The sequence below is a fragment of the Carassius carassius genome, chromosome 22, assembly GCF_963082965.1.
Source record: "Carassius carassius chromosome 22, fCarCar2.1, whole genome shotgun sequence".
Classification (NCBI taxonomy): Eukaryota; Metazoa; Chordata; class Actinopteri; order Cypriniformes; family Cyprinidae; genus Carassius; species Carassius carassius.
Genome location: NC_081776.1, coordinates 5685869 through 5712645, shown reverse-complemented (window position 1 = coordinate 5712645; position 26777 = coordinate 5685869). Strand labels below are relative to the sequence as shown.

At 36.2% G+C, this 26777-nt stretch overlaps 1 protein-coding gene across 17 annotated transcripts; it reads left to right on the top strand.

Annotated features, from left to right (window-relative positions):
* LOC132098788 (protein-methionine sulfoxide oxidase mical3b-like) lies at positions 1–25802 on the top strand. 17 transcript variants are annotated; one of them, XM_059504973.1, is made up of 31 exons: positions 10–396; positions 2980–3311; positions 3407–3614; positions 4598–4711; positions 4808–4909; positions 5649–5804; positions 6013–6113; positions 6198–6455; positions 7156–7271; positions 7370–7496; positions 7571–7655; positions 7731–7878; positions 8933–9129; positions 9226–9332; positions 9408–9479; positions 10343–10510; positions 14090–14191; positions 14760–14943; positions 15460–15545; positions 15992–16260; positions 16345–16580; positions 16821–16898; positions 19234–20496; positions 20575–20663; positions 21910–22017; positions 22100–22193; positions 23772–23837; positions 23959–24054; positions 25081–25180; positions 25341–25414; positions 25530–25802. In XM_059504973.1, the coding sequence occupies exons 2-31, from the start codon at positions 3051–3053 to the stop codon at positions 25712–25714; spliced, it is 5250 nt and encodes a 1749-aa protein (XP_059360956.1). In that variant the 5' UTR covers positions 10–396; positions 2980–3050; the 3' UTR covers positions 25715–25802. The 17 variants fall into 17 exon arrangements, with proteins under 17 accessions (XP_059360965.1, XP_059360959.1, XP_059360966.1 ...); XM_059504984.1 differs by having other exon boundaries at positions 11–396; positions 19237–20496; XM_059504980.1 differs by lacking the exon at positions 14090–14191 and having other exon boundaries at positions 8–396.
* The last annotated feature ends 975 nt before the right edge of the window (positions 25803–26777 follow it).

Sequence of the window (26777 nt, the reverse complement as noted above, 5' to 3'; positions counted from 1 at the left end):
TACTGAATAATGAATCTGTGCGATTAACATGCACCGCCTACAATATGCGAATCATCTATAGGGTGTACAGTATGTGACATAGAGTGCGTGTCCTGAAAGACAATGTTTGTGGTTGTTGCCTGTTTGAAAGCGGTTATGTAGAGGAGGAGTCGGCATGTGCCTGGTAGCTCCTTCCTCTGACCTTGGCTACAGAGAGATGGAGAGAGAAAGAGGACAGAGTGTGTGTGTCTGTGAAGCGGTGGAGCTTATTCCTGCACTGCAGCTGTGTATATGATACCCGAGTTATTGTGGCACCAACAGCTCTAAATCCACTTGGGAATTGCCAGAGAAAAACGAGCGAGAGAAGAGGAAGGAAAGCATGTCTGCAGCATGTGCACACCGCAGAGAAGCAGCACGGTAAATCTCACTTGCATTGAATGTATTTGTGTGTGTGTGTATGTGTGTGTGTGTGTCAGTCCAGTGCAGCAATGTTGACAGGATCTGAAGAAACCTATATTAGTTCAGATGCTTGATAGTATGTGGAAAGAGCTGAAAAAGCATATGACTGCAGCTGTTGGATTGTCATTCTCGGTGTATGCTTTCATGGAAACACTTTGACTCTATATACTTAATGAATGACTGAATAGTTTCATGAATATATGCAAACGCCTATATACAGTAGTTTCACAGTGTAATCAATGACTGAATGGCTGACTAGAGGAAAATCTGATCGATCCTCTTTCTGCAGCGTTCTGTAATCCTCTGCTCTCAAACTGCACAAAAGTCAATCACCAAGACATTTGAGAGGAGAGAGATGGGAATATATGGATGTTGATACAGGTCAATTATTTTTATGATGATACTTCAGGGTTTTGCCCTCCATTTACGGTTGACATGAGAATCATGTGTCAATGACCTCCGATAAATCGGGAGATTTCGTTTTGAGAGTAACTTCTTGTTCTTCTTCTACTTACTGAATGCGTTTCCATGAACCGCTTGTGAGCATATTCTTTGTTTAAAGTAATAGATCAATCTGAAATTACAATTCTTTCATCATTTAATCACCTTCAAAAAAAAATTTTCCACAGAGCACAAAATGAGATGTTTCGGTGAATGTTCATGCTGTTCTTTTCTGTACAATGCCAGTGAATGGTGACCACTGTCAGTCAAACTACAAAAATGAAAAATAATACTATAAAAGTGGTCCATATGACTTGTTTGTCATCCAAAGTCCAAAAGTAGTTTTACGTGAGAATCTGACTGAAATTTAAGTGAAGTGTTTTTTTTTTTTTTTTTTTTTTTTTTTTTTTTTTTTTTTTACCTCTGAACTCTCAAAATGTTCACATTTTTACCATTTAATTTGTGTGCATATTGAGATGTGGCACTTCACAAGCAGTTATGAGTAACAAGAACATATAATTATAAAAAAAAGATTTTGCATCATTGATGTCAAACCTGCTGTGACGTGGGAAATTGGTTGTGAGGAAGATTAGAATATACCTGAAATATAAATTTTTGATCCTTTTATGGTGTATATGTTATTTTGTGAACTTGACAGCTCCTGGTTACCATTCAGTTTTGTTGACAGACCTTTCATTTCATCAAGATAAAAGAAAGATTAGTTTGACAGTCACTTTGTCTCACCCATAATCCCTTACTTTCTCCCAATGGGTAGCATTCCCAAGATTTAATACCAGACTGACCCTGTCTCCATTTATTTAGACACTATATCAGTATGTGCTTTAGTGCATTAAAAAAAAATCTAAGCACACTTGCTGTATCATATTCTTTCTTAAAGACAACACACAGATGTGCACAGATTATTCTGTCTTTAATTTAAAATACAAGTAGGTGCAATAGGGTGAAGAAATCTGCCATTAAAAGGATATGAACACCAAAATCATGCTTAAATAGTCTCCTTATAATTGCATATAATCATCAGATATCAAATCAGGCATCATCTGCAAGCTCATATAATGACTCATTCTCATGTGGGCGCTTAGAGGTCAAACTTTTTTCATCTGGACTGAATTGCACGGCTGAGTAATAGGCCTGAATGAATGGAGTCAGTGCAGTTGCTGTAATCTTTTGTAAATGTGCGTAATGAAGTGCTTTACTGTCTGGTGTTTATTGCTGACTATATGGAGCACTTTAATCTCCGCCCCTTTTACTCAACAGCCAATCAGAATGATCACTGCAGTCAGTGCAGGAACCACAGACTACTGCAAACACGTTTTATTTACCTGTTTGTTACCTGTCTGTACCTGTGTGTACACACACACACACACACACACACACACATATAGTATCTATATTTATCTATGCTTGATATAATACAGATAAACATACATTCAGATAATACAATATAAGGTAATGCGATTTACAAAATTGGTTAAATTAAACATTATTTTATTTTTGTATTTATCTATTTATTTATTTACTCAAAATTATTCGATTTTGTATTATCAATTACATTAATTGGCAAGGGGGGGGGGTACACTAATGATGATCTCAAAATATCCAAGTATCAACTAATTTTTCGTTCTGAACCTGTAATATATACACCAGTTATAACTAATTATAACAATATAGTTTATTTATTAATATAGTACACTAAATAATATTACTAATCATTTATTATACTAAATATCACAAATTATTTATTGCACTTCTAATAATTTATATGAATGCGATGTGGGTATGTGAGCAGCACCAGAGTGGCAATTCAATTAATTTCAAGTGTCAATAAAATGGCTTTTATAAAATATCTGTTATATAAGCAGTGACCCATTGAGTTGAGGAGTTAAGGAGAGACGTGTGTATACGTGGAATGTGATAGTGATGAATAATAATGTGACAGCAATTTTGCTGACTTCACCAAAAAATCTGCAACGCAGCCTGTCTATGCGGATTGCTTTTCTGTTCCCTATTCCATGTTCATCTCTTCCCCATGTGTCCAAAATCAGCCTGCAGTCACCAGAAATAATTTCCCTTCCTCAGATGTCCACTGTCTGGTGCCTTCTGGAGGTGAGCTGACTCCTGTGTGGGTCGGAGTCATTTGAGGAGCAGATATGTGGGACGGACAGTCTAAGACGTGTCATGTGCACGCCCTATTCGATGTCTTTGTTCAAGCCGTCACATGCAGGGAGACCCTCAGGGCCTTCCAGGAGCTGTGTGAAGAGCTGAAGCTGCATCCTGGTGGTCAGCCGCAGTTCTACCACACTCTGAGGAGCAGACTGCACTACTGGAAGGCCAAAGCACTATGGGCCAAACTGGATAAAAGAGCCAGCCAGAGAGAATACATGAGAGGCCATGCTTGCACCAACACCACGGTACAAAGAGTCACCCACAGTGCATTGCAAAAAGGAGTTTTCTTCACTAGTGTTCTGAAATCTGTTTCACATGCAGGTTTTTGTTGTGTCTTCAGTGTCTGATCATAGGTGCAGGTCCGTGTGGATTGCGGACAGCTATTGAACTGCGATTTCTGGGTGCCAGGGTGGTTCTGGTGGAAAAGCGAGATACTTTCTCACGGAACAATGTTCTTCACCTTTGGCCATTCACCATCCAGGACCTCCGTGGTTTGGGGGCCAAAAAGTTCTATGGGAAGTTCTGTGCTGGAGCCATAGACCATATCAGTGAGTTAATGTGAACTTAAACTGTGAAGTCAGTTGAATACACATTTGTGGTTTTATTCCAAACAGTTTATCAGTGCAAATTATTCCAGAGAAATAAAGATTGCTCCACCTCTGAAACAACTTCCTTTCCAGGTGACATCAGGTGACCAGGACAATCAGGAGGCTATTGATTAATGGCCACTTTTCACAATCCTTTTCACTATCAATTACCCAGTGAATAAAAGTCCCAACCTACTTTTTCCCCAATAATTGTTTTAACCAATCAGTATTGGTTCATTTTTATTCCCATCTACAATTTACTTTATTTACTATTTAATAAAAAATAATTAAGTATTTAATAAGTAGATTTATATATAAAATAAAATAAAAATTATATATATATATATATATATATATATATATATATATATATATATATATATATATATATATATATATATATATAGTATATTGTATATTTTATCATGCTGTGTTGCCTGAATATTTGTAGTATTTAAAATAATTTATTATTAATTTGCTGTATTTAGACTAAAGACATGGCACTTTCCATCATTTAATTATTTTAGTTTATTCATGTCATAATTTTTGTGAGTTTTACGATTTAAAAGTCTACAAATATAAAATATACTTTGAAAACTATTTAATAATCTACTATGCAATTTATCAAGTTGAATCATATTTTTTTAGGATGCTTAGTTTATTATTATTATTATTAATATTATTTTGTAAATGAGACAATTACTAAAAACACAATTTTGGTAGTGCTTTTTGAACGCATTTAATATTATCATATATTGGCTCTGATTGTGTTGATTTCTAGTCTATTCATACTATTTACCTACCTTTTTTTCTCATTATTTATTCTGTTTTACCCGTTAACATTGAAACGGTAAAAAGAGTAAAATTGTTTTGACTGGCATTTAAGACCATTTAAATCCCATTTTCGTGTTAATTTGATTTGCTCAACATCTATGTCTGTGCAGGTATTCGTCAGTTGCAGCTGATGCTTTTAAAGGTGGCCTTGTTACTGGGCGTTGAGATTTATGTGAATGTGGAGTTCAAACATCTAGTGGAACCTCCAGAGAACCAAGAGAAACGTAAGAACATATTTGAATGCACTTTCACCCTAATTTTAACTGCTGACTAGAAAACAATAGATTTTTTGGATTGATTTTCACTTTTGTCCTGTTCAGGTGTCGGTTGGCGAGCAGAGGTCCACCCCAGCTCTCATCCAGTCAGTCAGCTTGAGTTTGATGTGGTTATTGGGGCAGATGGTAGAAGAAACACCTTACCAGGTATCTGTGAAACACCTCAGTCTCAGGCCTGTTGTGAAAACAGATGATCCAATCAGAAATGCAACCAACGCTTCTGTCCGTGGTTAATATGTCTGCCTGGTTTCACACCATTTCGTTACTTTAGTTCCCCAGTTCCCTGCTCATTTTCAATGGTGTTCCCTTTTTATCTCTCTCTCACACATACATTGTTGCACACAGTTTGTTCTCTAATTTGTTTGGCGATAGGAAATGACGCCACTTATATTGTTGTTATTAGTGGAACGGGCTAAAATAAAACCTTCTTTTTTAACTTGCATAGAAATGTAAAAGATGTTGTACAGACTAGAGAAAATAGATAATGAAAACATACCTAATGAGATAATATATGATGGATTTGTGATTTATCAGCCAGATATCGGCATCCAGAAATAGGAATATATTAGGGAATGTATAGTGTAATACTAAAATGAAAAGCTATTTTATATTCAGTGTCTCTTGTTATCATAACAGTGCTGTCAAAATATAATAAAAACATTCAAAAGTAAAAAAAAAAAATCATTTTGTGCAATGTCATCATAAACTGAGGAACATCAGATGCTTGAAAAGTGTCTAGCAGTGGCAAGAGGCATATCACGTGCTTCACAGTCATCTGTTACAGACAGTTCCTCTATTCTAATTTTACCCTGTTTTGGACGTCACTAATTCATTTTCTGGGTTTCAAAGCCTCTTTGTGAGGGTTTTATTTGTCTGGGTCTGTTAGGGTTTCGCAGGAAGGAGTTTCGGGGGAAACTGGCCATTGCCGTCACGGCGAATTTCATAAATCGCAACACCACCGCTGAGGCTAAAGTGGAGGAGATCAGCGGTGTTGCCTTCATCTTCAACCAGAGGTTTTTCCAGGACCTTCGGCAGGCTACCGGTACTCAATTATTTCATTGTAACTAAAACATTACTACATTATAAAGATACAAAAACTTATGTATTGCACTCAAATGTATTTTAAACAACTAATATAAATGTTTGTATAATTAAGCTTTGTCTTTTGTCTTCTAAAATATGAATGAGTTATCATGTGTTTAAGATTATGTAAACAATAATGAGTTTTAGTCAACATCGTTTCTGTGCAGGAATTGATCTGGAGAATATAGTATATTACAAAGACGACACTCATTACTTTGTAATGACTGCCAAAAAACAAAGTCTTCTGGAGAAAGGAGTCATTCTGCGCGTGAGTCTAATGTTGTGTGCATAAATCCGCGTTTCATACACATTACTTTTTTGAGTGACAATTTGTTTGTGTATTTTTTTGCAGGATTATGCTGACACTGAGATGCTGCTGTCCAGGGATAATGTGGACCAGAATGCACTGCTGTCGTACGCCCATGAAGCGGCTGATTTCTCCACTAACCATCAGCTCCCTACGCTGGACTTTGCCATCAACCACTATGGGGAGCCAGATGTGGCCATGTTTGACTTTACCTGCATGTACGCCTCTGAGAACGCAGCAATGGTGCGCCAGCGCAGGGGACACCCTCTGCTGGTCGCTCTGGTGGGGGATAGTTTACTAGAGGTGAGAGAGCAGAGATCACTTTAAAAAATGCTACTATTAATACATTTATTTGCCTTATTTCCTGGAGAAAGTCCAAATTACCTTAAAACAAGATAAATATTACATAAGATATTAAGGCATTGCTTTTGGTAGAAATGCACAAAATTTCGGTATCATTATATGTATGTAAATATATATATATATACAGAATTCTTAGTTTTTAATATATATATATTTTTTTTATTATAAAAAAATGATAAAAACATTACGTTTCACATTTAGACTATATTTGCACTACCTAACATTCAACAAAAGCATTCATATTTTTCATACATAGCAATGTTTATTGTAATGTTTTGATGCCTAAATTCACATGCAGCATTTGATTTTATTATATTAGAATGAAAAATATATAAAAATCATATCGAATTAAAATGTGCAATTATTTTGACCATAATGATATTACGTTTTTGGTATCCCTTGTTTTAAAGAATATATATGTATTTTTAACACCCAATAATACATTTCATAAATAATTTTGCTAAGTTTTATCAAATTAAATAAAAAAAAGAAAATTAGTCATTAAAACTAGTTATTGTAATATAATAACTAATAATATAATAACATTCTGAAAACATCTGCGATATTTTCCTGAGTTGTTTGCTCTGTTTTTCCTCATTTTAAGCATTTAAGTGTATTTACACAGCTCTTTTTCCTATAGCCGTTCTGGCCAATGGGAACAGGAATTGCTCGGGGCTTCCTGGGAGCCATGGACACGGCCTGGATGGTTCGCAGCTGGGGTCAGGGCAACACCCCTTCACAGGTTCTGGCTGAGAGGTCAGATTCTGGATAAAGTCAAGGCAGATTTATGAACAAACAGTTTTGACAATATAAGATTCTGTTCTTATACCCCCTCTGTATCTTCCCCGTCTCAGAGAGAGTGTATATCGGTTGCTTCCTCAGACAACTCCAGAAAACATCAGTAAAAACCACAGCCAATACAGCATGGATCCTGCTAGCCGCTATCCCAACATCAATATGCAACTCATCGGCGCTGCTCAGGTTAGAAACTTGCAGTTCTGGTCAAGTCACAATCAGTGATGGTGATCATGATGATGTTGAACATATGTGTGCAGGTGTGTCATCTCATAGACACAGGTGAGAGGCCGATCTTGAGCCTTGACGCAGTCAGCTCTCCACACCCAAGACTTACACGCCAAGGTATGCGTGACCTCATATATACTGTCTCCCACATATACATTCATACACAATCTAACATGCTGTCTGTGTGTGTAGAGTCAGTGGCTCGTTACAGTAAGCTGCTGAGCTGGTGTCAGGAGCAAACACTCGGTTACATTAACGTGTGTGTGATGGACTTCACAACTTCCTGGAGAAGCGGCCTGGCCCTGTGCGCTCTCATTCACAGATTCAGACCTGACCTCATGTGAGTTCACACTCTTTACTAATAAGAACAAGGGTTGTGGCGTTGTGGTAAAAGATCTGGACTGGTAAACTGGTTTATTTCACACATTGGTAAAACTATGGGTTGCTGCTTTCTATTGCCAGCATTTTATTGGATGAAAATGTATTTGATGAAACTGTGGCACAAATATTTTTGGTCTGCTTCCCAGAAGGGGCCATTTTAAATATGTATATTTGGTAAAAATAAAACAATTATATATATATATATATATATATATATATATATATATATATATATATATATATATATATATATATATATATATATATTTATAATTTATTTATTTATTTATGGGGGATTTGGGAGTGCCATATTAATAAATATTTCATTAAAAGCATCAGTAGCTAAATAGATCATGAAATGTGTCAATAAATAAATATACATATAAATATATTACATATTATTAAATGTATTTATAAATAATATATTTAATATATTTAATTACATCATAATATAAATACATATTTTATTATTTATTTATTGCATGAGGTTATTTATTTCTTCACACTATAAAAATTTTTTTGGGGGAAATTTGTCAATAAATAAATTGCATGTAAATTAGATTTTCTGTCGGACTAGAGGATTTAAGAGTGCTATATTAATAAAGATTTAATGAAAATATAAATAAATAAATAGATCACGTGTCAGTAAAAATATAACATATTTTATGATTTCTATGAAATTTATAGTTATTTATTGACAGTGTATAGTTGTCAATAAATAAAATCAATTACATGTAATTGACATTTTCAGTCAGACTTGTGTATTTGTTGTCATATTTGATTATTTATCTATGTAGTATATATTTGTTAACTCATTAAATAAATGTTTATATACTAATGTAACTCTCCCAGTCCTCTATAGATACTATTATATTGATGGGCTCAAGCTAAAAACTGAAAATCTTTCAGTCCTTCAAAAGGAAATTTAGTAATTCAAGTGTGGGTTGATTGTTTTATTGCATTGAGGTTTTCTGAATGTGTGACTCTGACACTAGCGTCTTTGTTTCTTGCAGTGATTTTGCGTCTCTGGAGGAGAGTGAGGCGGAGCTCAATGGTCAGTTGGGTTTGGACATGGCGGAGCAGGAATTTGGTATTTGTCCTATAATGACCGGCAAGGAGATGAGCACGCTGGAAGAGAGCGACTCTCTTAGCATGGTCATGTACCTCAGTCAACTTTATGAGCTCCTCAAAGACACAGCGCCAGCTGGTGGTCAGGAATAGGGCATTATTTGTTTATTTTATTTTCGTAATATTTCTGACCTTTTATGTTTATTTATATACACACTTTTTTTCTCTCTCTGACCAGGAAACCTGAGCTCAGAAGAGAAAGCTGTTCTGTTCTCTAGCACCAGGTCACCCATCTCACTGCTCAGCAAACTGGGACAGAGTCTGTCCCGCAAACGCAATCCCAAGGTCCACACACACTCACAATTACACAACAGTCTTTTATCAGCCGTTACCCATATGTTAAGATGTGCTGTTTTTCAGGATAAGAAAGAGAAGGAAACAGATAGTGTTGGAAAGAGAAGGAGAACAAGCCAGACTGGCCAGTCAGTGGAGGTGAGTTGTTTTGACACAATATATATATATACAGTACAGACCAAAAGTTTGGAAACATTACTATTTTTTATGTTTTTTAAAGAAGTTTCTTCTGCTCATCAAGCCTGCATTTATTTGATCAAAAATACAGAAAAAACAGTAATATTGTGAAATATTATTACAACTTAAAATAAGTTTTCTATTTGAATATACTTCAAAAAAAATTATTCCTGTGATGCAAAGCTGAATTTTCAGCATCATTAAAATTTTTATCAATTTAACACATCCTTGCTGAATAAAAGTATTGATTTTATTAAAAAAAAGAAAGAAAAAAAAACTACTGACCCCAAATAACTGACCAGTAGTGTATATTGTTATTACAAAATATTTATATTTTAAAAACATAGCTTCTTTTTTTTTTTTTTTTACTTTTTATTCATCAAAGTATCCTAAAAAAGTATCACATGTTCTGAAAAAATATTAAGCAGCAGAACTGTTTCCAACTTTGATAATGAATCATCATATTAGAATAATTTCTAAAGGATCATGTGATAATGGTCCTAAAAATTCAGCTTTGCATCACAGAAATAAATGATAATTTAAAGTATAATAAATTTAAAAACAATTATTTTAAATTGTAATAATATATCACAATATTAATTTTTTTTCCCCCTGTATTTTAGATCAAATAAATGCAGGCTTGATGAGCAGAAGAAACTTCTTTCAAAAACATTAAAAATAGTAATGTCTCCAAACTTTTGGTCTGTACTGTATATATATACTGTAGTACTGTATACTATACTGTATGTGGTATATATAATGTATTTTTTGATCTATTAAGCATAACGTTTATGTTGATTCTCTGGGATATTTTCCTGATATAGGAGGACGTTCCTCATGATACCAAAGAAAACAAGACTTCAGAATTAACTCCTGGTTCAGAACCAAAGGTCGCTGAGAGTCACAGCAAGGTTCGGTCCATGGCAATGCAACTGCTGGCTAAATTTGAGGAGAACTCACTGTCAGCCTCAGCCACTGCAACACGCCGACAGGTGTGTGAGTATTTGTGTGATGCATGTGTGCTTTTACATGTAAAAAGGTGTGTTTGCTTGTACATGCATATATTTGTTTACAAGTTAAGTTACACTATGTCCTGACGAGGTGCAACACAATTTTGTTTTTTTTGCTTTAAAAAAAAAAAACACAAGCAGGAGAAAGGATTTAATGCTTCATCGTGTCAATCTGTTTTAATAGTCACTCAAAAAAATTTTGGATAGAAGATGGAGTATATAGTTTTATTTGTGATAGTGTCACACTGCCTTTTAGTCATGTGATTTTGTGATGTTTTCCTAATATTGAGTGAATTAGCTCACCTTGCTCATCAACGAAAGCTGCTGATTCATCGAGTGGCTCCTGCACAAACTTAGCAAACACACTTTAACAGGTTGAACTAGAATTGGCAAAACCTTCAGGCAGAGTTGATAAGGTGTTTTATTAGATTTATTAGAAGACTGCATAATAATCATTTGAATAACCATTTAATGTCCACCATATGGAAGCACATGGATAGCGATATTCAATATGCAATGTAATATGCAAAATGACAATGCAATATGTAAAATGGCAATGCATTTCTGTATTTATTTTTAAATTTTCCAATACATTTGTGCAACGTTTGGTGCAAAATGAAAATTAAATTACATAATTTTCATTTGGCATTTCATACACCAGTTTTAATATGTAAAATGAATACAAATTTTAACGCTTTATAAGTTGCAAAATTAAAATTAAAATGTATTAAAGAAATTATTAGATATGTATAACATGTTCAAGCAAAAACTGTGGCAAAATTATCATTTAAATGCTATTTTTCTTAAATGCATTAACACTCACAGTCAAGACACTTACGATTGCATTTTCATTCAGTGTCCCGCAATGAATGTAGCAAAATTCAATGTGCACATTGAAAAGGCATTCCGAGCCGATCACGTCTCCGCCCCCTCCCGCCATGTCAATCACTGCGTGAACAAGGCGGGGCTTGCAGAAGGTCAGAGACTCAAATCTCAAGAAGAGGATTCAAGTGAGAGAACATGGACAAGACAGTTGGTCCGTGTACGTTTTGATCATTTCGGTTTATGGCTTCAATATTTCATTCGCACTTGTGGGCGGAGCTGAAACGCTGCTTTCATCTGATTGGTCGAATCGCTCCACTTTCAACTCGGTCTTTCCATTCTTTCAGGCAGAATAAGAGTCAGTGCGAGTGAAGCACTTTAATGTCTGAAACCACCGCTAACTGTTAATTAGCATAATATTTGAATCATATGTAGCTGGGCACATAATTCGTGCTGCTGCGACTTGCAAGAGACCCCGTTAAATTATTTCTAGGTTATAGTATTGTATAAATATTGTCCCACTGATAAAAACAGTGCAAATAGTTCTGTCTCCTTGGATAACAGTGAAGTGGAAATAAATATAGTTAAATTTATGAAATAAAATTAAATAGGATTTTTTGGGAAGGTAAGTCTGGCCAGTTATACAGCAATACGAGTCAGACGAGTCTGAAGATCTGAGCTGAATTTGGTGAAACATTAAAGTTCTAGTCTGTGTCAGTTACTCTCATAATAAATAATAATAATAATGGAACTCGTATTTTTCGGTATAAGTTGCATCAGTCCAAAAACACGTCATGACGAGGAAAAAAACATATATAAGTCGCATTTATTCAGAACCAAGAGAAAACATTACCGTCTACAGCCGCGAGAGGGCGCTCTGGGGTAGGCTAAAGGAGCACTGAGCAGCATAGAGCTAATTTTAATATTTTTTTTTTTAGAAATGTAACTATATTAATTTTTTACAATTATTTATTAATGTCACACACACATACCTAGTGCCTTATGACTTAAAAGATGAGAGTGGTAAATGTTACAGACATGGTACTGTTCAGTCTATTATTGATTTTTATTTCCACTTCACTTTTTTCCAAAGAGACAGAACTATTTGCACTGTATTTATCAGTGGGACAATATTCATACAATACTACAACCAAGAAATAATTTGCAGGTCTCAGCAGCACGAATTATGTGCCCAGCTACATCGGATTCAAATATTATGCTAATTAACAGTGAGCGGTGGTTTCAGACATTACAGTGTCACACTCGCACTGACTCTTATTCTGCCTGAAAGAATGAAAAGACCTAGCTGAAGCTGGAGCGATTCGACCAATCAGATGAAAGCAGCGTTTCAGCCCTGCCTACCAGTGCGAATGAAATATTAAAGCCATAAACTGAAATGATCAAAACGTACACGGACCAACTGTCTTGTCCATGTTCTCTCACTTGAATCCTCTTCTTGAGATTTGAGTCTCTGACCTTCTGCAAGCCCCGCCTTGTTCACGCAGTGATTGACATGGCGCGAGGGGGCGGACACGTGATCGGCTCAGAATGCATTTTCAATGTGCACATTGAATTTTGCTACATTCATTGCGGGACATTGAATGAAAATGCAATCGTAAGTGTCTTGACTGTGAGTGTTAATGCATTTAAGAAAAATAGCATTTAAATGATAATTTTGCCACAGTTTTTGCTTGAACATGTTATACATATCTAATAATTTCTGTAATACATTTTCATTTTAATTTTGCAACTTATAAAGCGTTAAAATTAGTTATTATTCATTTTACATATTAAATGTAAATACAGAAATGCATTGTCATTTTACATATTGCATTGTCATTTTGCATATTACATTGCAAATTGAATATCGCTACCCATGTGCTTCCATACCACCAACCCTACTTAAGAAAAAGCAAACAACACAGCAGGAGCTGATGAGTTTCCGCTGCAAAAAAAAGTCAAAGTTCACTCTCTGCCAATTTAAAGCGTGAAGGTAAAAACACACCTGTACTATGAGATGAAATGGGTCCAGTAGTGTACATTTTGCATAACAATGGCTAATCTGGTTCTGTTTTAAGTAATGAAGGAGCTCTGTGCGTGAACTGGCTGGGGCTCAACAGCCTATCAGGGACTAGAAGCCATGGGACGTGATTTTTTTGAGGGCCTTAACTGAAGAATCTCAAACAGGATCATTTATTTTCTCTATCTAATCCTCTATGCTTCTTACTGACTTTGCCTTCGACTGACAGGTTTATTTATATTGATTTATGGATGGATGGATGGAGAGATAGATTCACTTTCACTGTCAAAATCACTTTCAGAATGATTTTTTTCCCCAGTTGATTAATGATGAAAACATTTACAGACAAATTTCAATCAAAAACCAGTTTTACCAATAATATAGCTGTTGTTATGGTTATCTTTATAGTAATAATAATAATATAATAATACATTTTATTTGTAACGCACTTTACATCAATTCAATGACCTCAAAGTGCTACAATGCACATAAAACAACAAACTATATACTATAAACTTTAAAATTAGTATATAGTAAATAATAATAGTATTCATTTTTGTTGCCTTTCTCTATTTTTTTTAAGACCAATCTGTCATCTCCACACCTTTGTGCTCTCATATGAATATTCATACATCATTTCTTTTGTCTTTGTGATGGTTTTCATCTCAGAAGCATTTTGCATTCCTGCTTGATTTCCGTGCTCATCTTTTGATTTGTAGAGCTACATTCAGATGTATACGGGCGGAGTGAGCTCATTGGCTCAGCAGATAGCCAATCAGATTCAGAGTCAGCAGGATCAGGCTCCCATGAGGAGGGAGTTGGTAAGAGTTCACCTGTAGTGCTGTGTCAGATCTTCCCTAACAATGTATATGTCCTTGTGTCCCTTTAAGTGCCTTTATTACTGTGTGTATGAGGTCTATAACCCAGCGCTGGTGTTATTTTTACTAATTACTGTGAGTGTGTAAGTTCCTGCTGTAATCCAGTTTCTCTAAGAAGGCTCAATGCTTTACGCCATTGTTATATTCATCACAACCAAAGTGTTGTTCCATGGAAGTGCTGCAATCAAATGTAATTTATTGAAATGATCAAACTTGTGTTTATGGCATGTGGTTAAATCGGTGACTTTGTTTGGAACATTCCATTATGTTATCCATATTTTATTTGGCATATTAATATTATTTTCTATTCAAATGAAAAAATAAAATAGAATGCAATATATGAATGAAATATTAAATAATAAAAAATAAATAACACAGTAATTATAATAACTAATACTAATCCAAAAAATGTTTGAACGCACACTGTCACCCCAGTTCTGTCCTGACTGCTGTAATTGCCCATGTTAAGCATCTTTATTTTGAGTCTTGACCCTTGGCTTCTCACCTGTAGGGGTATCAAAAGGAGTTTCCTGTGAATATGGGCGGCAGCGATGTGTGTTATTTCTGTGGCCGTCGTGTTTATGTCATGGAAAGGCTGAGCGCGGAGGGAAAGTTCTTCCACAGGAGCTGCTTCCAGTGTGACCACTGCAGCACCACGTTACGCTTGTCCAACTATGCTTATGACCAGCTACATGGTGCGTGTGTGCATGATTAACCACTTCATACATTTGCAGTATTTAGGGTTTTTAAGATTTTATGCTCATATCAAAAACAATAGGTGTTAAGCTTTTTAGCTTGTTGTCACAAGATGGGCGATACAGTGTGTAAAAAAAAAATGCCCTGTTGTTCTGTGTTCCTGTAGGCGACTGTTTTCGGCAAAACAAACTGCTCTTTTGTTATCGATGCACAGTCATAAGGTCTGAAATATGTGTCTGTTGGGACAGGGCTTTTATTGTTGTGCGACAATGACAGTAGGGCACACACACAAATTAAAGGCCCTCAGCAAAATGCGTTTTTTTCAAATAGGAATCAAAACACCAAAAAGTTCCAAGTGATAGGGTCGTACAGATCACATTATTCGAATACTTCAAGTTTACAAAAAGAGGTGACATTCAGACAGACTTTAAACTACGGTATAAATAAGACATCAACTCCCTGCATCAGCTACTTTTTTTATTGTCACGTCTTATCCTTTCTTTTGGTTTGTACAGGGAAGTTTTACTGTAAGCACCACTTCAGCTTCAGAATGGCTCAGAGAAAGAGACCGGCCCCACCTGTGACCCCTCGACCTACTCCGGTAACCTCATCACTCATCAATATCACCACTATACTTCTTTTAGATCCTCTATGTGCCCATTCTTAGATAAATATAACATTTAAAAATGTATGTTTTACAGTACACACGCATTATCAGTATAATGACTATATATGTCAAAATGTCTAATAATTTTATGTAAAAATAGGAAGCAATTTTTTTAAAATAGTATAACATGCACCATAGTTTGTAATGTATTTATTAAATGTTTAATTTATTTTATATATATACATATATATATATATATATATATATAATATTATTATTATTATTATTATTATATTTTTTTTGTGTATATATATATATATATTTACACCCACACATATATAACTCTATAATTTGTTTATTCTGCATTCAAACATATGAAATATGAAATATTTAAAAAGTTGTTGTGTAATGCAGACTTGTGTGTGTTTCTGTTTCTTCAGGCTCCCCCTGCTCCATCTTCGGCTTCCACGTCTTTATCCTCTCTAGGCACAACCACCCCAATAGACAGCTGGTCCTCCATCGCCCACCCAGATATGGTATCCATCCAGGCCAAGAGACTGTGTGGTACCCCAGAACGCATTGAGCTGGAGAACTACAAACCCTGTCCAAAGCAACAGGACAGCCCACTGCAGGATGTCCCAGAGGAGACGCTTGCACAGCACAACCTCAGCACCAGCATGAAGGATAAAAACACAGAGGAGCAGTCCAGGTATCCAAACATACTCCTGTTTTGCTACTAAAATTTACTGTCATGTTTTCCCTGGCTAACTCGGTCTCTTTTTGGGGTCTTCAGTAGCTCTGAGTCAGACCTTGAGGAGGAGGAGCTTGCCTGGAAGGAGGAGGAGCCAAACATCAGGACCAATGGAGAGAGAGAGTTAGACCTGGGGAAGGAGCTAAAGGAGGAAGAGGGAGGAGAGAACCAGGAAAATCAAGAGGAAGTTAATGCCGAAGATGAGGATGAGGAGGAAGAGGAAGAAGAAGGAGGAGGAGTTTCAGAAGAAAGTCAAGACGAGGGAGATTCTAGTGATGGTGGGTTTTTGTTTCTATTCAATCTCTTTATAAACTATATAGCTTGTTTATTTCAGAAAAATCATCTTAAGATGAGGTAGTGTTCAATTTAATGTCTGTCTTTATCTGTTTTTGTGTTATAGTTCCACAATATGTTTATGTGTTTGTGTGCAAGGTGAATGTTGTCATGCTTGTTTGTATGTTTATTGTTGTGTATTCACCACTGTATGTGTGTGTATTATGGGGTGTGTTGATATGTAGAGGGTGAGTACTGCCCTTGGCAGAGGGAACGGCTCTCAGGGGTGTGGCTTGAGGAAGAGGAGGCGGAGTTTGTTAAAGGTAGTACCGCCTCTGAAGACAATCGATGGCCTTCATTAGCCTTAGTTGCATCATTTTAACCTAAAAGATTTGTTTGCTGGTTATTTCATTTGCATGATAAATGGTGCATTTTTTTATGTTTGTATATTTTGCAGTTGACATTTTTAGTTTTTGGTTATGCTATAGAAATATTTTGCAGTTGTTTTGGTTTGCCTGTTTTGTATATTTTGCAAATTGGTATCTAACTTGAACCGTGTCCTAACCAGGCACAGCATGACATGTTTTCATATTGTAATTTTTCTGCCCACACAGAAAGCAATAATGCTGCACAATGCAAACAATCACTACCAATCCTAACATATTTGCTATGTGTAAGATTCTGAACCAGTAAGATTTCACTAAGGGGTGAGGCTTTGTAGTTTGCCACAACAGAAATAACAAAAAACATCTTTAATTCACTGTCTGGTTAGCACATGCTAACGATCGGCCGATCGTTATATATATACAGTCGTGGCCAAAAGTTTTGAGAATTACATAAATATTAGTTTTCAAAAGGTTTGCTGCTAAACTGCTTTTAGATCTTTGTTTCAGTTGTTTCTGTGAAGTATTGAAATATAATTACAAGCACTTCATACGTTTCAAAGGCTTTTATCGACAATTACATGACATTTATGCAAAGAGTTAGTATTTGCAGTGTTGGCCCTTCTTTTTCAGGACCTCTGCAATTCGACTGGGCATGCTCTCAATCAACTTCTGGGCCAAATCCTGACTGATAGCAACCCATTCTTTCATAATCACTTCTTGGAGTTTGTCAGAATTAGTGGGTTTTTGTTTGTCCACCCATTTCTTGAGGATTGAGTTGACTCAATGGGATTAAGATCCCATTGATCTGGAAAATGCATTGTTCTTCACCAAACTTGTTGGATTGTTGGAAGAAGTTGCTGTTGGAGGGTGTTTTGGTACCATTCTTTATTCATGGCTGTGTTTTTGGGCAGAATTGTGAGTGAGCCCACTCCCTTGGATGAGAAGCAACCCACACATTAATGGTGTCAGGATGCTTTACTGTTGGCATGACACAGGACTGATGGTAGCACTCACCTTTTCTTCTCCGGACAAGCCTTTTTCCAGATGCCCCAAACAATCGGAAAGGGGCTTCATCGGAGAATATGACTTTGCCCCAGTCCTCAGCAGTCCATTCACTATACTTTCTGCAGAAGATCAATCTGTCCCTGATGTTTTTTTTTGGAGAGAAGTGGCTTCTTTGCTGCCCTTCTTGACACCAGGCCATCTTCCAAAAGTCTTGGCCTCACTGTGCGAGCAGATGCGCTCACACCTGCCTGCTGCCATTCCTGAGCAAGCTCTGCACTGGTGGCACTCCGATCCCGCAGCTGAATCCTCTTTAGGAGACGATCCTGGCGCTTGCTGGACTTTATTGGACGCCCTGAAGCCTTCTTTACAAGAATTGAACCTCTTTCCTTGAAGTTCTTGATGATCCTATAAATTGTTGATTTAGGTGCAATCTTAGTAGCCACAATATCCTTGCCTGTGAAGCCATTTTTATGCAACGCAATGATGGCTGCACGCGTTTCTTTGCAGGTCACCATGGTTAACAATGGAAGGACAATGACACCTTTTAACATGTCAAGTCTGCCATTCTAACCCAATCAGCCTGACATAATGATCTCCTGCCTTGTGCTCGTCAACATTCTCACCTGAGTTAACCACACGATAACTGAAATGATCTCAGCAGGTCCTTTAATGACAGCAATGAAATGCAGTGGAAAGTTTTTTTTGGGATTAAGTTAATTTTCATGGCAAAGAAGGACTATGCAATTCATCTGATCACTCTTCATAACATTCTGGAGTATATGCAAATTGCTATTATAAAAACTTAAGCAGCAACTTTTCCAATTTCCAATATTTATGTAATTCTCAAAACTTTTGGCCACGACTGTATATATATATATATATATATATATATATATACTGTATATTTCTAAATTAATATAATTGTATATTTAAATTAATATGTCTAATTAAAACAAACAATTATTCAGCCATTGTATATGTTGGAGAACTGATTTGAAATATAGTTCCAGAATACGGATCTGTCAAAAGTGGAAAACCTCCAAAACAATCAATTAGCTTTTCTATAGCTTATTTGTACCATTGAACCCTCTTTACAAGCTTATCTTTTCTCAGGCTGATTTATGTTACTGCTTGTTTAAGAGGAGCTGAAAGGCTGCAGTGCTTCCCCCACAAAACTATTTTGTTCAGAAGTTTCAAAAACTAATCTAGAAATTCTTTCAAATTTTAATAACACTTTTTTTCTTCATCCCTTCATTGTTTAAATAAGCAGAGTCATTTGAAGGATACAGTGATGACACAGATATAGACACCAGCTCAGTCGGAGAGTCCAAACCATGCAACCAACAGGAACAAGAAGAGTCCATTTCAATGCACCAGTCACCTGTAGAGTCCCCACCCTCTTTGAAATCACCAGAATCAGGCCCCACTCCCACATCTGAGCTATCGATGAACCCTGAGAACCCACCTGTCAAGAGGTTAGAGGTCGTAGAGGAGTTCTGGCTGAAGAGTGCCGAGATCAGGAAGAGTTTAGGCCTGACTCCGCTGCCTAGAGAATGCGACCCCAAACATACGGCAGCCCAAACATCTAACGTTAAAGAAAGTTTTTACACCTCAGTCGTTTACATACCGTCGTGCAATACAAATTCTGCCCACCAAATGCCAAGAAACTGCGACTCCAGCTCACGAATGCAATCTCAAAGTACATCCCCGCCTGAACCATCTCACACTATGGAAGGCGATGCAGGTGTTGCTTTAGAAGAGACGATAGGCCGCTGTTCTGTAATCCACAGACTAAGCATCACTGTAGAAGGTTGTGTGATGGGGGACAAGCAGGATTTGGACCTTAATTCCACCTCATTTGGAAATGAAAGCATTTTAAATCCAGACACAGGTCTTCCGACTCCTCCCTACAGCCCATCTCACTCCCCTCTCATCGGCAAGCAGTGTCACGCCCTTCACCATTCTGAACCAATACTGGACCGAGAGGTTATGGTCTTCTCATCGACCTGTGCTATTCCTGTTCCAGAGCGGGGCAGTTTTAATCCCAACCTCGATCAAGTTCGGAGTCTTCCTCAGGATGAAATTGAGATCCTGTGTGGATATGAGGAGGAAGAAGCTTCCAGACTGCCGGAAAGATCCGGTGTCTCAGAAACTAGGGACATGGCCAGCAAGATGGACAACTGTAGGCTGGAGCACAGGAGGACGCTTCCAGACCGGATGGTCGCCCCACTGCTGGCAGGGGGACCGGAGGTCAGGTCAGAGATTAAGTTGTGGGGGGCAGACACGTGTGTGGAGGAGAAAGAGAAAAAGTGCAACTCGTTGTTTTCACCCCGTAAAAGCAGGAAGAGCGTGAACGCAGTGACTGAGACTCAGCAGGAGCCAGGAAAGCACAAGTCCCTCTGGAAGACCGTTTGTTCGGTGTATAAGAAGGACAAAAAGAGGAAGGAGGCTGTGATGGTGACAAAAACTCTACCTGTTGCAACCAACGCCGAGAGCAAGCGGAAAGTGTCGGGAATCAACAGAACCTCAGGTGAGATGGATGGATAGATGGATCTATAAATAAACTATACCATATGCACATGACTTTAAGGCTCTTTCTACATTGCAGACTTGTGTTTCCGAAAAAATCAAAGTTTCTCTGAAGATACAGACTTGTCCTGCCATGCTCTTCTAGAAAGATGTCCTCTTAGAGCTCAGGTAAAGTAAAACACTCTTGTCTCCTTTCTCTGAACCTTAAGGCCACATTTAACATTATTCTGCATATTTTCAAGGGCAAAATACAGCCATTTCAATAAAAATCAATGCAACTGGAAAATTCACAAAGTATATCTGTTTGGTTTGAAAGGGACTTCTGTGTTAGCTGTGCTTCATATATTGCCACATTATTGACAATAAGACAATGAAAATTCCACTACCTTTAGAATAAAATGGTACATTTTTGCTGTTGTGTCTTTAAGACTTTTATGTAACTGGCCTTTTCACATATGATGCTTTGTATCAGAAGTCCAAGGACTTCAGAGTGAGTCGCTTTTGAAGCTTCGTTCCAATCAATAATTTTTATCTGAAAGACCATGATTTCACAGTTCAGTGAACTCTTTTATTTTTGAAAAAAAATCAAGGAAAGTTTGATTTCTCACAATATGATGTCTCACGTTGTTGTTTTTATCTTTGCCACTCATTTTACATTTGGAATTGATTTTTGTCCTTTACATTTTCTCATGGCCCTCTTCAGTCTTCAAATATTTTCTATATACAACATCACGCAAATCATTGACTAGCATTTATCCGTGACTCCTTAGAGCTTTATAGCTGGAGTAATGGAATAATTTCACGCTTCATGAGTTTTCCTATTGAAAGTTTATGGTAACTTTCTTTTTTCTAAACATGCTCTCAGCTGAAGGAAGAACTGTCTGATATCAAGTCAGACCTTTTGAAAGAAACAATATGTGAGAAGGTGCATGAAGGCGATGGGGTATCAAATATGGCAATGAATTGTTTTTACAGATTTTAGATCGTGATGCTTAAATGAGCTTGGAAAACCGTTTCCTGTGATTAGTAGATGTGTATTTTGTAATGGAGTTTGTGCTGTGTTTAGCATTGTTTAGTTGTTGTACTGAAAATACAGATTAATGGATTATTTATAGATCAGTTTCTGTCTCTCTCTCCCGAGTCGCTTTACGTGCCTCATGCATTGGCATTCAAGAGGGCATATGCTGTTAAGGTAGCATCATTTAATTTCACGTGTTAAGCCCCTTCAGTCTTTAATCCCATTGGTTGAATCTGCAACACTCAGCATCTTGTTGCTTAATAGAAACGCACTGTTTCGCCAGAGCTGCCAACCAAGGCGGCCACCCCAGTGTCGTCATGTCCGTCAGAGATGGTAGGTGTTTGGGTGGTGTTCCCGGACCCTTCCAGCATAAGTTTCTGTACCACACTGTTTCAGAGAGCAGAAACGGAGGAAGAACTCAACGCCAAGCTGATACGCCGAGTGCAGATAGCAGCACGCAGACAGGCCAAGCAGGAGGAGCTGCGGAGGCTGCACAGGGCACAGGTCTGTGTGTGACGTCTTTAAAGCATGCTTGCTTATGTGTCTCTTGAACAATATGTATTTATTTTTGTATATGTCATCTCAGATAATTCAGCGTCAGTTGGAGCAAGTGGAGGTCAAGCAGAGGCAGTTGGAGGAGAAGGGCATTGCTGTGGAGAAAGCACTCAGAGGCGAAGCAGGTACCTGTCAATCACCTGTCACTTTCTTGTCAAACGGATGAGCCTAAGGAATAATACAATTTTACAAAAATTTAGCAATTTAAAAATATTTTCTTTTATTTGATGCATTTTATTATATTATTTTACATTACTTTCAATGCCATTTCATGCAAATTGGGATCAATCCTTTTCTTAATCATTTTTTATCTGATAAAAAAAAAATATATATATAAAATAACATGATATAAAATGACATTTAGGATTTTTTATGCATTATTATTAAAATAACACATATATATATATATATATATTGTATATATATATATATATATATATTGTGTATATATATATATATATGTGTGTGTGTGTGTATGTTATTTTAATAATAATGCATAAAAAATCCTAAATGTCATTTTATATCATGTTATTTTATATATATATATATATATATATTTATTTATTTATTTATTTATTTATTTATATATATATTTTTAATTTATTTATTTTTTAATTAAAAATTTTAATAAAATATTTTTTTTTATTTTGTCCTAAATGTCATTTTATATCATATAATTAAATAAATATAAATATCTTAATTAGAAAACGATTTTATGAGATGCTGAAAAGACCTGCTTAAACCAGCCTAAAAGGGTTTGCTGGTGTAAGATGGTCTTAGCTGGTTCAAATGTATCTTGAATATAAGTGCATTTTGTGTTTTAAGGTTAAACCTCACAAATGTTTTTATTACATTATTTTATTTAATATTTTAGCCATTCTTGCTATATATATGATGTATTATGAAATATCATCATCTCTGATTGTTCATATTCATTATATGCTAATTTACAAAATCTTACATTAATCAAAAACATATTGCCTATCATATTTTAATGTTCACGGCATTAGCGTATTTTCATTAAACACAGAGACAGAGCAGTGCAGGATATTCTGTTTTCTTTGACTTTTAATGGTCACAATCCTCATGACTTGTCCTTCCTCATGATATAGACTTCTGGGGAGACTCTAGTACATCTAACCTTTTGGACATACATCTGGGTGGTATGTACGACGATTTGACTTAGCGCTCATGCTAATGACACTAACAAACATGTTAACCATCTTACAGACTCATTAGTTAATGTGTTAACACAAATTAAACAGCCGTTTTACGATCTTTATGTTAACATGGTGGTTTAAAAACAGGCTTTCTGGCTTTTTTCGTGCTGTGGACCCTGTCCTGTCTGCTTGCTGTCTAAATTGGATCTTGATGCTTGTGGTAGCATTAGTTAGCTTGTATCGTCTGGTGGGTGTGACTGTATGAGATGAGATGTAAATGGCAGTACTGTTGGAAATACAAGCACAGATTTTAGTTGGAGTAGGTGGTATATTTTAAGAAGCTATTTTAACTTTTACTTTCAGCTAATCTCTCCAGTGGCCTAGTTTCTAAGACCGTTAGACCACTGCCTGGTCATGAACATCCAACTCGACCTATTTTAGCTTCGCACCTCACAATTCCTCCACTCTTCCCATCCTTGCTTTGTTGCGTTCCTGAATTCCTCCTCTTCCTTTTTTTTTTTCTCTGCGTCTCTGCGGTCTTAGTAGAGCCTTTTCTAGGTTCCCCTCGTAGAAGGCCTGTCTATCTCTGTCCTTGCTGTTCCTCAGAAGGTAACACCTCCCCAGCTTCCTGTCTCACACCTCTAGTGTGGATTTTTTAATAACAACCATTTCTAAATCCTTTTACCCTTCTCTCCTCTTTTTCCTCTTTCTTCCTTTGTCCTGCTGGAAGAAGCCAAAGCTAAAGGGACAGAACACGATCATTCAGTTTATGTCTGTACAGTCTTTTTTCTTTATGTAGTGCAAGAACCTCCACTTCACCAGCTAAGTACGTTATTCTCTCCTGTAATGTCAAATTTCGTTCTGTAACCTTTCGCGATGGAGTTGTATGGGCATGACACGTCATTGATCTGCATGGCTGTCAGTATATCTAAAGTGTCACATCCTGTTTTATTTGGGAATTGTTGGGAATTTACATGCGTGATGATTTATGTGCATGCAGATGTTTTTTTGTATTATTGTCTAGTGTGTTTCAGTTCACTGTTTTTGTCTGCTTGCGTGTTTTGATAAAAATGCTACTGTTCAAAAGTTTAAGGACACTTTTTTTTTTTTTACTTATTTTCAGCAAATGATGCATTGAATTGATCAAAAGTGACAGTAAAGGCATTTGTAATGTTACAATAGTAATACAGTAAATGTTGTTCTTTTAAACGTTCTAAATATCTTCCATAACAATATTAAGCAGTTTTCAACATTGATAATAAGAAGAATCAGCAATTTAGAAAATTTTCTGAAAGGTCATGTGACACTGAAAATTATTATGAGTTATGGCTCCTGAAAATAAAATTCAGCTTTGCATCACATGAAAAAATTACATTTTACTGTATTAAAATTTCACAGTTTTTATTGTGTTTATTTGTTAAATAAATGTAGCCTTGATAAGCATTGGAGACTCAAGAGGTTAGAAAACTTACTAACCCCAAATTTTTGAACAGTAGTGTTATTTATAAGCAGGGTCCAAAATAAATTTTTTTATTAATATTATAATAAATTAATTAATAAAGTATAAATATTTAATACATACAAAAACATATATATATATATATATATATATACATAAAATATACAATCAATTCCCATATATGTATTTATATTTTGTGTATTTTATTTGACTTGCATGCCTTTCATTTTATCTCTCAAGCTATCATTCTAATATTGAGGGACCAAAGCCGAAGCCAATTTTTACTTGCATTTTAGCACCCAAATAGTAATAATTTGGACCCTGTTTAGACATTTTAATGGATATGTATGTAAGTGTGTCCAATGTCCCATGCTCCTCTTCTCTCATTTACAGGAATGGGAAAGAAAGATGATCCTAGCTTAATGCATCAATGGTTTAAACTGGTGCAGGAGAAGAATGCTCTCGTACGCTATGAATCTGAGCTCATGATATTGTGAGTATTCAACAGTTTTTGAATCTTTGACTAGTATCTGAACTGTGCGGACTGATCTGGCATTGTGTGATTACATCCGGAATCACATAATTGTCCAGCTTCTCAGTTTGGTCTAGGATTGTTTGATCTCTTTATTCTCATCTGTGTGGTCTGTCCACAGTGCACGTGAACTGGAGCTGGAGGACAGACAGAGCCGACTGCAGCAAGAACTGAGAGAGCGCATGGCAGTGGACGGTTAGAGCACACAGAGGATATTAAAAGTTCACCTTCCCCTTACTCCTTTGTGGTTTTCTCTCATAGTGGTTCTTTAATTAATAGCAACTTCACAGCACCTCTTTCTCTCTCTCAGACCATCTTAAGGGGGAGGATGAGCTGGCGGAGGAGAGGCATATATTGAGTGAGATTTTGGATGTGGTGGAGCAGAGGGATGCCCTTGTGGCCTTGCTGGAGGAGCAGCGACTGAGGGAGAAAGAGGAGGACAGTGACCTGGAGGCCATCATGCTTTCTAAGGGCTTCAGTCTGCACTGGGACTGACTCACACATACACTAATCTCATCATAACGCTTGAAGGGCTACTCTATGTCTGTTTGTGCAACACAAATACACAAATGCTCTTTTTCATTGATCATCGGTGTCTAAATAATGAATCCTTGGACACAGCAAGAGATTGATCCAGAGGAAGTCATCCCTTTGAGGTGCAAAATACAGGCCCTGATTAGGAGAAATGGCAATGTCTTGCTGCCAAATACTACTGTTCTAGACTGCTACGCTACTATGCAAAGGAACCTCTTTTTGATCTCTTTGTTGATTAAGTTAAGGTACATCTGTAGTTTTACCCAGATCCACCATGTTTTGACTTAACAGACATTAATATGGAATGGCATATATAACCATATTATTAATATACAGCACAGACTGAAGCATGTAAAATTAGACAAAATAAGACCTGTGTTTATGAATGAATCATTTTTTTTTTTGGCAACCTATATAAGCTAACCTCACACACAACTGTCCATTCTTAATATTCATTTATTGGATGAAAAGTGCTTTTTTTAACTATCGTAATTTTCTCTGCATAATCTGCTTACACAGAATATATTTGAAATTTTGTTGCTGTTATATTTAATTCTGTAAAACTTCCTTGCATTAAACAACCATTCTTTTGAGAAAAATGTATGGACAATTACATATTTAATTTGAAGTTTAGTCACCGTTTTGTTTTTTGGCATGAAAACCATGAATGTGTTACACTTTGATGTTCTTTTTTTTATGTAGTAGTTATAATGCTAATATTAATAAGTAATACAAAAATTATGTAATTACCTAATTAATTTTCATTATAAAATTCCTATCAAAAAAATAATATGTATTTTATTAAAATTCAAAATTAGACTTAATATACCTGGTTTTATACACTAATGTTTTTGGAGAAAATTACAGTATTACACAATTCAGTGCTTTAACTGTATTGAGACCTGTTTTTATGCAGTCAATGATTAAGACTCAAATGTCTTACCAAAAGATATCTAAAAATGTCATTACACTATATATATATATATGTGTGTGTAATGACATTTTTAGATATCTTTTGGTAAGA